The sequence below is a fragment of the Acipenser ruthenus genome, chromosome 30, assembly GCF_902713425.1.
Source record: "Acipenser ruthenus chromosome 30, fAciRut3.2 maternal haplotype, whole genome shotgun sequence".
Lineage (NCBI taxonomy): Eukaryota > Metazoa > Chordata > Actinopteri > Acipenseriformes > Acipenseridae > Acipenser > Acipenser ruthenus.
In genome coordinates, this window is record NC_081218.1 from 7,227,372 (window position 1) to 7,243,301 (window position 15,930).

Below are 15,930 nucleotides of genomic sequence, written 5' to 3' on the forward strand. Positions count from 1 at the left end.
AAGAAAGCAAGGAGGTGTTCCGAGAGACCCGAAGGGCGGGGGGATGCAGAAATTGTACGAGATGATGCAGGATATTTCACAACAATTGACGTAGCTAGATGCTTAAGCTAATGAGAATGTGAGACGATATGAAGACAGCTGTGCATCTGTCTGTAAAACATGTTTACATCTGGATACAGTGAATAAAGTGTTCAACTTAGTCATGTTACTAACCAGGGCTCAAAGTGCCTATCATACCATGCTTGGTGCAATTTCATTAGGTTTCACTTTCTTTTCATCAGACACGAAAGCACACCCCTTTCCAGTGTGACTGTCCCAAGAGTTCAATATCATTCCAGTCGAAGCAAACTGCTGACAGACCTTTTTCAGCATTACTTGAACAGATTTGTTCCAGAATGGTTTACTCGCTTGAGAACAGCTCTAAGTGGCCATGCGTAGTAGTCACATTATTGCTCTTTGTAAGTATCGGTGTGGCTATTTTCACATTGGTGACGACTTCGGATTCAATGCAAGAGGCGAAGAAATGTCAGAGCGATCTTAAGCTTCAAAACTACTACCATTCACAGAGTGTTCTGAAGTGGGAGAAGGAACGGGAGAACTTGCTGGCTCAACTGGAAACAAGTAGAACGGATCAAGCAAGACTACAGGCAATAGTGGCCCAGGGAGAGGAAAACCTGAAGACTGTTAATTCAGCCCTTATCTTGTGCCAGGAACAAACGGTGAGCTAGGAGAGGTTCAAATCACTCGGTAGTGTGTGTTAAAGCTTTGAAAACGGAGTTTACTTCCGTCAAGAACATCTGTCTGAAACATATGATACCAAAACGACAACTGCTAATAAAAAACAATAACAGAGAAAAGTTTAACATGTACATAAACTGATTTTTTTGGTTATTTATTTATTATCAAAGTTAAGGACGTTGTGGACAAAATGTTCTTTTTCAATTTGCTATTCAAATTCCCCGATGCCAAGATTTATAAAATTCTAACTGTTATCAAAGTTCAGAAAATATACAATGTATGTATATTTTAGACCTCGTTTCTTTCTTTCTTTCTTTCTTTCTTTCTTTCTTTCTTTCTTTCTTTCTTTAGTGGTATGTTTATGTGCGGTACAGGATACACTGTAATTTTAAGAGCGCTGCCTCTAGTGGTCTTTCAGTGTCCCTGCTGTTTGTTTCACTTGTCACATTGTTTAGCAACAGTAAATACACAGAGACCAACATTTAGAATATTAATCGACTTCATTTACTAGACCAGATCATCTGTCAGTCTTTTATGTCAAATATACTGGCTGATGTCACAGATGCACTTTTCCATAGGGCAAGGGAGTAAGTAAGTTTTCCAATTGGGGATGTGGAACATAATAGAGCCAAGCACAGCTATTATCATTGGTCTGGCTTCCCAAACGTGCTCGGTGTAATAGAATGCACACATGTATGTGGCAATATCCTCAGATTCAAGGAATGAAATTGCTTTCCGAAACAGAAAACATCATCATTCTTAACTGTGCAAGTTCATGATGATTTTTCACAAACATACAGAAACATTCAGAAATTGCATGTAAAGAATATGATTAATTAATAATGCATAAATTGTTATTTTCAGCAAAAGGTCCGGGGCCACGGCTAATTTAAAATACGGAAGGATATAACTGAAAAAATAAATGCAACCTCTTCCATAAAAAGGTCAAATAAAGAAGTCAAAAAAAGATTCATGGGACTTAAAGTTGTGATGCACCCCATACACTGTAAATCGCTTTGGATAAAAACATCTGCTAAATGACTAAATAATAATAATAATAATAATAATAATACAGTGTGCCTATAGAAGAAAAATCCTAATTTATTTCACTAATACAATGTGTTCTCTGATGCAATATTAATATTCATATTCTTAAATGCAATATCTGAATGTTTCTGTATGTTTGTGAAAAATCATAATAAAAAATGTGTGTTACATAAGAACATAAGAAAGTTTACAAACGAGAGGAGGCCATTCGGCCCATCTTGCTCATTTGGTTGTTAGTAGCTTATTGATCCCAGAATCTCATGCAGCAGTTTCTTGAAGGATCCCAGGGTGTCAGCTTCAACAACATTATTGGGGAGTTGGTTCCAGACCCTCACAATTCTCTGTGTAAAAAAGTGCCTCCTATTTTCTGTTCTGAATGCCCCTTATCTAATCTCCATTTGTGACCCCTGGTCCTTGTTTCTTTTTTCAGGTCAAAAAAGTCCCCTGGGTCGACATTGTCAATACCTTGAATGTTTGAATCAGATCATCATGTATCTTCTTTGTTCAAAACTGAATATATTAAATTATTTTAGCCTGTCTTCATACGACATGCCTTTTAAACCCGGGATAATTCTGGCCGCTCTTCTTTGCACTCTTTCTAGAGCAGCAATATCCTTTTTGTAACGAGGTGACCAGAACTGAACACAATATTCTAGATGAGGTTTTACTAATGCATTGTAAAGTTTTAACATTACTTCCCTTGATTTAAATTCAACACTTTTCACAATATATCCGAGCATCTTGTTGGCCTTTTTAATAGCTTCCCCATATTGTCTAGATGAAGACATTTCTGAGTCAACATAAACTCCTAGGTCTTTTTCATAGATTCCTTCTTCAATTTCAGTATCTCCCATATGATATTTATAATGCACATTTTTATTGCCTGCGGGCAGTACCTTACGCTTTTCTCTAGTAAATGTAATTTCCCATGTGTCTGCCCAGTTCTGAATGCTGTGTAGATCATTTTGAATGACCTTTGCTGCTTCAACAGTGTTTGCCACTGCTCTTATTTTTGTGTCGTCTGCAAATTTAACAAGTTTGCTTACTATACCAGAATCTAAATCATTGATGTAGATTAGGAATAGCAGAGGACCTAATACTGATCCCTGTGGTACACCACTGGTTACCTCACTCCATTTTGAGGTTTCTCCTCTAATCAGTACTTTCTGTTTTCTACATGTTAACCACTCCCTAATCCATGTGCATGCATTTCCTTGAATCCCTACTGCATTCAGTTTGAGAATTAATCTTTTATGCAGGACTTTGTCAAAAGCTTTCTGGAAATCTAAACCGTGTCGTATGCTTTGCAATTATCCATTGTCGATGTTGCATCCTCAAAAAAATCAAGCAGGTTAGTTAGACATGATCTCCCTTTCCTAAAACCATGCTGACTGTCTCCCAGAATACTGTTACCATATAGGTAATTTTCCATTTTGGATCTTAATATAGTTTCCACAAGTTTACATATAATAGAAGTCAGGCTTATTGGTCTGTAGTTACCTGGTTCGGTTTTGTCTCCATTTTTGTGGATCGGTATTACGTTTGCAATTCCCCAGTCTATCGGTACAACCCCTGGTCAAGAGACTGTTGCATGATCTTGGTTAGTGGTTTGTAAATAACTTCTTTCATTTCTTTGAGTACTATTGGGAGGATCTCATCCGGCCCAGGGGATTTGTTTATTTTAGGAGCTCCTAGCCCCTTTAATTAGGTTACATATGTTTTCAAATGGTCATATGTTAATTATGTATTTAATATATTCTAAAATTAGCCAGCCTCCACTTATAAGCCCCTGTTTGAATTTTCTGAACAAGGCACTGCTCTCCACAATAAATGAGTCGTGGCATGAGCCAGGGTACTTAGCAACTACATCCGTGATAATACATTGAGCATCACATAAAACTTGCACAGTTAAAGAATGATGAATGTTTTCATTCCTTGAATCTGGGGATATTGCAACATGTGTGCAATCTATTACAACGAACACGTTTGGAAAGCCAGACCACTGATAATATTTGTGTTTTTTCTATTTTGTTCCACATCCTCAATTGGAACTAGTATATACCTTTGCCCTACGGAAAAGTGCATCTGTGACATCAGTCAGTATCTTTGACATAGAAGACTGGCAGATGCCTGATCTGTCCCCAGCTGTTGTCTGGATGGCACCCGTTGCATGAAAATGATTGGCTACTGTAACCTGCAGGATGTGTAACACTAAGTATATTTTTTGTAATGCATTTCTAGTAAATACTGCAGGGGGTTTTGTAACACTAAGTGTGTTTTTGTAAGGGATTTGTAGATATTTCCTTTAAGCCCAAACTATGGCACAGATGGTAAAGTAAGCATAGAAAGGGGAATGTTGCTTTATCTAATGTGTATTTGAAAATATTAGGTAGCTAAAAAGGATGTACCCTTCCAGTTACTGTATATTGAATTATTGATATGTTTTTCTGTTGCAGGATATTTTATATACAAATCTCACATTGGTGGAAAATCAGGTTTTGATGCTGAAAAGTGAACACGCCAATGTGACAGCGGAAATGCAAGGTGGGATAACTTGATGTATTAGTAGTAAAGGGGCATTGCATGGTTTTATTACAGCAGAGGTTTTCAAACTGTGGGGACCGAGGTTATTAGGGGGCACCAATACTTGACTGGAAAATACATTTTTCTGATTTCCTGATTGACAATACACTACAGAGGCAGGGATCATGTTGTGATCAACCCCCTTCTAAATCCGAGTAATCCCTGTGCACAGAAGCTGTGTCGTTTCAGACCTATCGTAACTCAGTGACTCTATCGCCCAGCCTTCATTTGAAAGTGCAGTGGCTGTGGGTTTTAATATCAAATACATTTTGTTCACAAATAAAATCTAATTAAAAAAAAACTAGATTTAGATACACCTACAGTTTATAAATAGAAGGGGTCTTAGCTTGTAGTTTAATTTATGGGCTTTGCTGCGGGCAGAATGTACGGTGCAACATTTTATTAAATACATATTTTATAAAGTTATAATAAAGTTATAATAAAAAAATTAAGCTGGACAAACATTACAATTACTGTTCATACATTACATTAACATTAATAAAGACTAGTAACTTATTAAACTGTTACAACCCTGTTTTCCAAATGCAAAAGTAAGGACTTGGGGGATTTCAAAGCTCAGTTAGTTGTTTCACAGCAAAACACTGTCAATTAAACTGATTTTATTACTAATACAGTATACCTTTTATTTCACAGACATAAACAAATTGAAATTTCAATGATTGTAGATTAAAAGCACTAAGGGCATTACTACTAGTAAAACCAGGCAGTGATATAAACAAAAAGGTATACTGTAATAACAATACTGTAATAATAATAGTTAAATCAGTTTAATTTATAGTTTGGCTTTGAAACAATTAAATTGACTTTTAAATCCTCCACGTCCTTACTTTCTCATTTTAAATGTGGAATTCAGAGTGAGAATAGTGACTATGTATGGATGTTAATACAATTATGAATAGTGATTGTAATAAAGTGTATCCATCTTCAATCTATATTCTAAATGTATTTAGCGACCCGGCGATTTCCATCGCTGCAGGACTTATTGACTGTCCCGTCACTTATATTTGTGTTTATATTACTTTTTAAAAGCCACTATAGGGATAGCTACCCCATAATAAAATAATTGAAAAAAAAAATCTTCAGTTAATTTAAACGATGTACAAATTAGATCTGGTACTTTAATACAGATGGGTTTTTAGGTAACCATATCCCTGAAAAATATATAATTGGTATTTTTGGCAAATCTGTTGTGATTTTCTTAACATTTAGATCACAGTGTTGTTGTTTGGTTGCTAGAAAGCTGGATAGTGGTGCCATAAATGAAAAGGCATCCCAAGCCTGATCTCACAGGTGAAATGTTACTATCGCTTTTATAGCGCTCAAGAAAAACAAGGACAATGGCACTGGCTACAGACATGTGCAATGTGGGCTGAATCAGCCACATTGCATCCAGTGTTCTGCACTGTATAGCCAGCAAACCAAAAAGAAACGTCGTCAAAAGTGGCTGATCACTAGATGGCTCTGGCTGTTCTCAAAAGACACCAGCATGCAGTGGTGCTGGAACAGTCTTTATAGTGGGGGTGCAGTTGCTATTATGTTAAACATGTTAATAAAACGAAGCCTGCATCAACACCCGTTTATCTATTTAAGTAAATCAATCTTTAACCACAGTCCTTGCTAGAATGTTTACAACATGCTTACCGTAAAACGTGTAGATCAAACGAATCGCTAAATAGGCGTATACTGTTATGATCCACATAAATACTACAGTTTAGAAATGCGCCCCAGTACTTCAGCATCCCCAGTTCCTGCACCCCTGCTTGCATATATTAATGGCAGACAGCTCGAACTGAAGAGCAGCCCCTGAATCTGGTGAAAGCACCTGAACAAAATAAAAAAGAAGGATTTGAGTCATTGCAGTAAGAGCTACAGTAGGCGTGAAAAAAAAAGGTAATTTAAAAAAAAAACATGAACAAAATTCAATTTGAAGTTAGGACAGTTTATAAGTAAATTTGGCTGAATCTATTATTAACCCTGGAATAAATACAGTGGTCCATTGAGATGGGCTGGGGAGTCTCTTGGCTGAAATTCAACCTCTTGAACAAGCTGGGGGTTTCCTTACCAAGACCTACAGGATTGTGATTCTATCACACTTCAGCGTCCCACATCTTGGTAAGGAAAGGCAGCATGAGTGCTCAGAGCTCTATTACCTCAATGCACCACCATTTAAAGGGGAGGGGATTGGTGCTAGGCTGATCATTTAAAGGGGAGGGGATTGGTGCTAGGCTGATCATTTAAAGGGGAGGGGATTGGTGCTTGGCTGATCATTTAAAGGGGAGGAGATTGGTGCTAGGCTGATCATTTAAAGGGGAGGGGATTGGTGCTAGGATGATCATTTAAAGGGGAGGGGATTAGTGCTAGGCTGATCAATTAAAGAGGAGGGGATTGGTGCTTGGCTGATCATTTAAAGGGGAGGAGATTGGTGCTAGGCTGATCATTTAAAGGGGAGGGGATTGGTGCTAGGATGATCATTTAAAGGGGAGGGGATTGGAGCTAGGCTGATCATTTAAAGGGGAGGGGATTGGTGCTTGGCTGATCATTTAAAGGGGAGGGGATTGGTGCTTGGCTGATCATTTAAAGGGGAGGGGATTGGTGCTTGGCTGATTGCAGGGTGGATCTCTGGGTATTAAAAGGGAGGAGGCTAGAGAAGTGCCGCAATCCAGCTTCTGGGTTTGTAAAAACTGTGTGTGTTTGTGCTTGGTCACAACAGGTCACTACAGGTCTAAAGACATGTCTTCCATGGACTCAATTGAAAGCAGTTGTTAATAGCCTCTTGTATACAGCCCTCCCCCTTGGAAATAAACCCTACTCTTGTACCTGAGCCTGTTCATTGCTTACTGGGGTGAAGACCTCCACATCCAGCTCTGTATAGTATCCTGGTATATAGTTTGGAATCCTGAATGGCTCTTTTTGTATCTTTAGGTGAAATCGATTCACTTCGAAAGAACTTGACACGCATATCGCAGGAGCTGCAGAGTACCAACCAGCAGTATACTCAGGCCATGGAGAGCAAGCAAGCAGCCGACTCTCTGAAGTGAGTATATTAACCCCTGCATTTCAGGAACTGGAGGGGTTTTAACATAAGAACCCTGCAGAGAGGGCTTAACTGTCTGCTAGTTCACAACTGAACAGAGGGTATAACAACCGTGATTTTAAATAGTAAAGATTTTTTATGAACTATTTCATTACAATTGGAGTGAGTACAATAAGAAAGTGACTTTTCAGCTACCACCCCTAAATGGGTTTAGGGAGTCTCTTATTGTGTAAAAGATGTCATCTCATGCAGTTTGGAGTGCTCAAACTTTAGCAAGTAATGTCTCTTTTAATAATAATCCAATATCATACACATGACTTATTATGACTCACAAACACTCCGGTTGTAAACTACTGTGCGATATTTTCTACGCACCAGGTGACATCTGTCTGCAGGATAAGATATGCTGACATTTTGACAAAACCTTCTCATTTGATTTGCAATACTTGAGTTATAATAATAGGACAGTATGATGCAGGTTGGGCCAGCAGCAGATTTGAAAGGTCCCTGGCCATGTGATTTCTTTTGAATCTTAAGACTAACAAAAAAGGATTAGGGGGTACTTGATTGACGTTTTTAAATTGAAATTGCTCTTGTTTTCCAGGCAGAACTTTCTTAATTCGCCATCTCGACAGCAAAGCGTTGTATAGCATAAACTGTACTGAAAGAAATGTCTCTCAAACCCACTGCTGGATTTTTCTGTTAATGTCCATCTGACCAAAGAAAGCTGAATGCAAACAGTGCAAGTGATTCATATCATGAAGACACACCCAATCTCCGGGATCACTTGACAAACCGCGCAAATTCATATTATTACTTTTATTTTTATTAGTAGTTGTATTTTAAAGTAATAAAATGTGACTGCAGTTGTTTTAATTGGCAGCAATAAGGTGCTGCTGCAAGCTTACTGTATATATTGCGAGCAGCAGCAATTACGTGTACATAAACAACAGATATTTTAAATTTAAATTATAAAAGCATGATTAAGTATTTCTAAACTAAACGTGAATGTTATATGGATTACCTGTAAGATAATCGGATCTATCAAATGTAAACTAGTAGCTATGGTGACATCAGGATTCAGTCTCAATGCTCACTGTGGTGTTTGTCTTTGTGTTGCAGTCAGTCTCAATGCTCACTGTGGTGTTTGTCTTTGTGTTGCAGTCAGGATTCAGTCTCAGTGCTCACTGTGGTGTTTGTCTTTGTGTTGCAGTCAGTCTCAGTGCTCACTGTGCTGTTTGTCTTTGTGTTGCAGTCAGTCTCAATGCTCACTGTGGTGTTTGTCTTTGTGTTGCAGTCGGGAGCAGCTCTCTAAGATCAAGACCTTGAAGGAGGAGGTGTCGGCACTCAGCGGAGTGAACAAACCTGTGCTCGTTCACAGCACCACTGCTCTTTGCATAATGGCACTGCTAATGGCTCTGTGTGAGTACTCAATTCACGTACCGTATAATAGGGCAAACAGGCACCCAGGCTTGCACTTGGGTAGCTGGTGTCTCCTGAGAGAATGGAGTTCATTCTTTGGTTTCATATATAAGGCCAAGTCTCCTTGTGTAAGCACCCCCATGGTTGAAGATCAATGTAAATGCATAAGGTAGGTGCTGAGATGTTTATAAATATGCTTACTTTGCATGTATGGTAAGTTGTCACAGTACTGTATATTGATAAAAGGACCTATAAACTTTTGTGATTGGATTTTTAAAATTGTTTTATAAAATAGTCCTGCACACAAGCAAGTGCGCTTATCTTGCGTATAAATAAGTCAGTTTCATTAAAATTCCAAGTCCTGTTGTCTTGCTAGGACAAAACATGGTTCAGTTTCAATGAACACTTTGTTTCAGACAGTCTTGTAGTTTCATGGTGTGGCAGTGGGCCCCGCCCATGTGTGTGTTATGTGTTATGTGTTGCGTGTGGTGTGTTAATGTTGGTGGATAGGTATTGGCGCACAGGATACAAGTGGGTCTGTTTAGCACGAGTGATTTAAAATATATAGTTTTTATATATTTATTTAGGCACAAGGATTGCATAATCACTTCATGTGGAGATAAAGTATGTGAGCACGTGACTGCACAAATTAGTTCACGGGCTGAGATTCGACTGAATAATTAATTAGGAATTGAGTCTCGGTACAGCTGTATATGTAGAGGCACAAAGCACTCACTCTGTGTTGTGATTTTGAGAGGGGAATACGGGAGAGAAAGAGAAGGAGAAAAAAATTAAAGCAAAACAAATGCTACTCGTGCGAGAGGACTCGCATGATACTTGTTTAGTGCTGTCCACTGTCTATTTTGTTTGTCTATTTATTTTGGCCTCAAATGCCATGTTGTGTTTTGTTCAAGGTTTTATTTTCTCTAGTGTTATTAATCGCACTGAGAGCCGCAGCGCCTCAGTTTCACCTGCTAGTACTGCCTGTCTGTGTGTTTCTTTCTGGCCTGACGTCACCCCTATAGCAAGCCTGTTCACACATGGGGTCACTTGGAGAGTGAACAAGCCCTTCAGGCCTCCTTTCCTGTTAGTAACCAACTAGCTACTTCCGCTAATGACTGACATGCTTTGCAGCCAGTAAGATGCTTGACCCTGAAAGCAGTGCTGAAATCACCCGGGAAGTGTAACAGATTTCCTGGGAGAGAAGGCAAGCAAGGGGAGAACTGTCTTTAACCAGTGTAGTACCAGATGTCATGTTTAAAATTCAAATCCATAATCTTTTGAAACTGCACACTTGAGACGTATACAGTCAGTGGAATTGTGAAACAGGTAAGGTTTATAAAAGCATGCTGAGACCTACATGTATACAGTCAGTGGAATTGTTTTTATAAAAGCATGCTGAGACCTACATGTATACAGTCAGTGGAATTGTTTTTATAAAAGCATGCTGAGACCTGTACACTCAATGGAATTGGGTTCTTCTCTTTTAGGAATGTGTAATGGAAAGGAGTGTTGGATCAGGATTGTGAGGGTGGCGAGCCACCAGGAGAGTGAGTGGAAGTCTCTGAATCTACCAGAAACAACAGTGAATGTGAAGATCCAAAGCTATGCTGAATCAATACAAATCAATGCATGTTGACTCACACTGACTCATTGTGTGACCCTGAGCAAGTCACTTAACCTCCTTGTGCTCCGTCTTTCGGGTGAGACGTAATTGTAAGTGACTCTGCAGCTGATGCATAGTTCACACACCCTAGTCTCTGTAAGTCGCCTTGGATAAAGGCGTCTGCTAAATAAACAAATAATAATGCCCTTTCATCAAAACTGGCAAGGTGGTTCTCTAGTTATGTATAGTTATGACATACAGACAGGCATTCTGTGTTTACTCACATATTGTCTCATATATTGGCGCCAGATTAGTTTAGAAAAAAAAGGCCCTAGCAAGCTTCATCACAACTGAACAAGCAGCTCTCTGAAAACAGGGTTTAATAATTCACACAGCATCACAGCATTGTGAAAACTGAAGGGTAAGTGGATGAGTTATGTGTTTTATAATCTGAAACAAAAACACATTGGAAATGTCAAAACAACGTCACGTTATCAAAAGTGCCCAGCCATTTAAAGTGGAGATATCAAAAACACAAGCCAAGTTTCAAGAAACCATTGGGGCAACCTGGCCCAGCACAAAGCAAATAGTCACAACTGTCAAACCGATGGGGGCCAAGCTTGCCCCAGTTGTTTCTTCTAACTGAAAGGAAACCAATTTTTTTTAGAGATCAAGATCAGAATCTCAGAATGATGATGATGATGATGACTCGAAAAATCTCCCAAATCTCCAAAATGTAAAAAGTATAACAAAGTCCCGAGAATTCTCAGCTGGCTGACTTCTTTCAAAGTACGGCTTGTTTTCTCAACTAATCGTGTAGCACTGATGACAGTAACACAACACGCTTGCAAACTGATGGTTATAGTTTCAATCCCACGCATGCAAATGTTTCGTTCTAAAACAGAAAGGAATCATTTAATATAAATGATGTGGATTTAAAAAAAATAAAAAATGTAGTATTTATTTTTGCTTTTACATATTTACAATGTGGCAAACAGTATACATTCTTTGTCATACAATGATACAAGATATATGACATATATATACATATATATATATGAAAATAAGGCAGGAGAAACAATAAATAATAATAACAAAAATAAAATTAAAAAATAAAACATCAGCAATTGTGATCATGGTAACCTTATGCAGTACTTTGCATTCAAAATCCCTTCAATATTAAGTCTGAGAGAGCAGGTCCAATATATTTCAAAAAGGGATCCCAAATTCTATGGAATTGTTCTATCTTGTTTACCTCGACAAAGCATAACCTTTCGAGTGGCAGCATACTGTAGATGGCTTTATACCACTGCAGAATTGTAGGTGAACTATCTGAAATCCAATTTGTCAGGATGCATTTTCTAGCCATTACAAGAAGCCCACTTATGAGTTTGTCCATTTCACAATGTACATTCAAGGGAGCTCCTAAAATGAGCACTAGCGGGTCACTCTCCAGTTGCATACCGCAAATATTCTTGACTTCCCTACATATTTTATCCCAAAATTGCTTCAGAGGAGAACAGGACCAAATACAGTGTATGTATGTCCCAGGTGCCTTTTTACACCTGGTGCATACTTGTGACTTTTGTGGGTTAAATTTATGTAATTTATAAGGAGTGAAATGCAATCTATGGATAATTTTAAATTGCCTTTCTGTTGTTTGGTTACTCGTCAAGTTTGAATGTATCCGGTTGATAATATCTTCCCAGGTTTCATTATCTATTGTTATATTTAGGTCCTGCTCCCATCCCAGCCTACTCTCCCCACAATCCAGTGTAGTTACTGAATACAAAGCATCATAACATCTTGATATAAAGTGTTTAGTTACCTTGTCAGTAGTTAACAATTTTTCTATAATTGCAAGGGTGTAGTTAGAGGCATTCCTCATAAGATTAGAAGTGACATAGTGTCTGATTTGCAAATACCTAAAAAAATGCTGCGAAGGGATATTAAATTGCTCTCCCAGCTGGGCAAAGGGTTTCAGGCAGTTATTTCCCCAAAGGTCACACATAAACTTTACACCAATTTTATCCCAAAGCTTATAGCCAGCATCTGACAGACCAGGTTTAAAACTCGGGTTCCCCACTATTGCAGCCAATAACTGACCGAACCCCTCCTTGTTATGATACCTTTTAATTTCTTGCCATACCCTTAATGTGTTGCTCAGAACGACATTTCCCCTGACCAGCTTTTTCCATTGTTTTTCTTTCATTGTTGGTAAGCATGTCAGATTAACAGGTTTTACTACATCAGACTCTATATCCAACCATATACAATCTGCACTGGTGCAAACCATTCTCTATGAATTTTAAATGTACAGCCCAATTATAAAATTAAAATTAGGGATTGCCTGACCACCCATTTTTATTGGTAGTTGTAATTTTTTGAGCTGGTATCTTGGTTTCTTCCCCGCCCATAGAAATGTTCTCACTGCCTGATGTATATTTTTTAAATCCTTGCTCAGACGTGGTATAGATATCATTTGAAGGGCATATAACATTCTGGGTAGCACATTCATTTTAATTATTCTTGCTCTTCCCATAAGGGACAGAGGTAGGCAAGTCCATCTTTCTAAATCTTTTTTTAATTGTATTAATTAATGGGGAAACATTATCCTGCAGGTATTCTTCCTCTGCTGCTGGAGGCCTGGGCGCTGGATGCACGGGCTCCCCCCCTCTGGGCGCTGGGTGCACAGGCTCCCTCCCTCTGGGCGCTGGATGCACGGGCTCCCCCCCTCTGGGCGCTGGATGCACGGCCTCCCCCCCTCTGGGCGCTGGATGCACGGGCTCCCCCTCTCTGGGCGCTGGATGCACGGGCTCCCCCCCTCTGGGCGCTGGATGCACGGGCTCCCCCCCTCTGGGCGCTGGATGCACGGGCTCCCCCCCTCTGGGCGCTGGATGCACAGGCTCCCCCCCCCCTCTGGGCGCTGGATGCACACGCTCCCCCGAAAAAAAAAAAAAAAAACGTCCTTTCCTTTCCTGGTCCAGCTGTTGGAGGCATTGTTTGTCCCATGCAGGACACCATATGTGGCAGGCTGGCTCGCAGTGGTGAGGTGTGGTGATGTCACGGACCAGGAAGTAACTGAAAGCAAAACAATGGATGGGCGGGTGAAGCTGAATGCTACTGCATTCAGTGTGGATTTATTAACAAACCAAAAACAAAAAGATTTAAACAATAACAAAACACAAAACAAAAAGGTGCGATGGCCAAACAAACAGAAACAAGTATATTTTTAAATATAGCAATTGTTCTTTTTCCTCGCTCTTTCTCTCCGCTCTCCCGTACTCTCCTCTCTATACTCAACAACCAACCCCGCAGCACGGACAGCTGCCAGTTCTTATACTCTGGCCGAGGGGTTAACTAGTTGTTAATTATCTTATTACCCCTCGGCCACAGTCTGCACACGTTTGGTAAGGATGCATGACTGTCAGCTAGTTACATAATCAGTAGCTGATCAGTCATGCATCCTCACAGGGTTTTTACATATAAATAATAAAAGACGCAGCGCTTTTACCCACGCCGCAAACAAAAATACAAATAATAATACAGAGGGGCAGGACACATATCCCTACATAAATTTTCCAAGCATGGAGATACCCATATTCCCAAATATGTCATACCTCTTGGAGACCACCGAAAAGGCGCCATAGGCAGGGGGTTAGCCTGAGAGGAGTTTGTTGGCATAATCAATGATTTATTAAAATTAATCTTGTATCCCACAAAGGCTCCAAAGGATTCAATCACCTCCACAAGTCTAGGTATTGAAATATGAGGTTTAGTCAAAAAAAAGTATGATATTGTCTGCGTACAAAGATAGATGGTGTTGTGTTCCACCAATCTGAACACCATGAATATTGGGATCGCACCTTATGGCCTCAGCCAATGGTTCAATTACCAGAGCAAACAACAGAGGAGAGAGTGGACACCCCTGCCTTGTACCCCTGCAAAGAGAAAACTGTTCAGAATATAAACTATTCATGATTACAGAAGCCATTGGATTTTGGTACAGAACGCTAATATATCTGATATATCTCTCTCCCAGGCCTATACATTGCAATACTTCGAACATGTATGGCCACTCCACCCTATCAAACGCCTTCTCAGCGTCCAAACCAACGATAACAGTTTCTACGTTGGTATTTTGTGAGTGCCGTATTACATTCAACAGTCGTCTCATGTTGTTATTAGATTGTCTGTTTTGTATGAATCCTGTCTGATCTGGATTAATAATATTAGGTAAAATACGCTCAAGTCGTCAGGCTAGCACCTTAGCAAGGACCTTTGCATCCGTGGTCAATAAGGATATGGGCCTATATGATGAAGTGTCTTCGGGATCTTTTCCCTTTTTCATAATTAAGGTTATATTGGCTGATCTGAGTGACGGAGGAAGAGTACCCTTCCGAGATGCATCATTAAACATATTAAGCAAAGGCTGATTAAGAAGAGGAAAGAAAGTTTTATAGAATTCTATTCCAAATCCATCAGGGCCTGGGGATTTGTTATTATTTAAACATTGTATTGCTTCTGTAAGCTCAGTTTTGGATAGGGGCTCCTCCAGGCTACATCTCTCACTGTCTGAAATCTGTGCAATATTGATTTTATCTAGGAATGTACTCATGTCATGGGTGGAATTTCCACAATCAGATTTATATAGGCTCTCATAATATTGCTTAAAAATTATTATTATTATTATTATTATTATTATTATTATTATTATTATTATTATTATTATTATTATTTATTAGCAGACGCCCTTATCCAGGGTGACTTACAATCGAAAGCAAATACATTTCAAGTATCACAGTACAAGTAATAATACAATTAAGAGCAAGATAAATACAATGATAAATACAATATAATTGATATCTTTTAACATTTTTCTATTTTTATACTTATCTTTAATAGTGATATGAAGTTACTCTCTCTATGTCCCTGTAAGAATTTGGCTAGGTATCTTCCTGGTCTATTGCCATATTTATAGAAGCACTGTCTTGCATATAATAACACAGAGCCTGCTTCTTGCGTGAGCAAAGCATCCAGTGAAGAGCAGGCTGCAGTTAATTCCCTAGCAATCTTTTTATTAGGAGACGCTGTCATTTTCTTTTCTAGATCCGCTATTTTTTTTTCTAAGTCTGTCTCTTGTATTTTCCGTTGTTTTTTCTTGCGGGAAGAGTATGATATTATCATCCCCCTAGCGTAGGCCTTAAAAGTTTCCCAAAGCAACAAAGGGTCTGTATCAGGCAAGTCATTGGTCTCTCGAAATATTTTAATTTTATCTTCCATGTAAGAAATAAACAAAGGGTCCTTAACTAAATGGGGTTTGAAACGCCATGAGAACACACTGCTCTCAAAATTAGAGGGTTTGTATGATATATAGATAGGTGCATGATCTGATATTATTATGTTTCCTATAGATGCCCTGGTAATTTTTTCTAGAGACGTCTGATGAACTGTTGAAAAATATGTAAATTCCTTGCTT

The 15,930-nt window shown here is 39.0% G+C and overlaps 1 protein-coding gene across 1 annotated transcript; it reads left to right on the forward strand.

Moving 5' to 3' along the window:
* The first annotated feature begins 290 nt into the window (after positions 1-290).
* Positions 291-10,669, forward strand: LOC131702793 (uncharacterized). The gene is made up of 5 exons (XM_059005063.1): positions 291-719; positions 4,242-4,329; positions 7,312-7,423; positions 8,721-8,845; positions 10,336-10,669. Coding segments are annotated over exons 1-5 (651 nt in total). The 5' UTR covers positions 291-395; the 3' UTR covers positions 10,338-10,669.
* Positions 10,670-15,930: the final 5,261 nt, after the last annotated feature.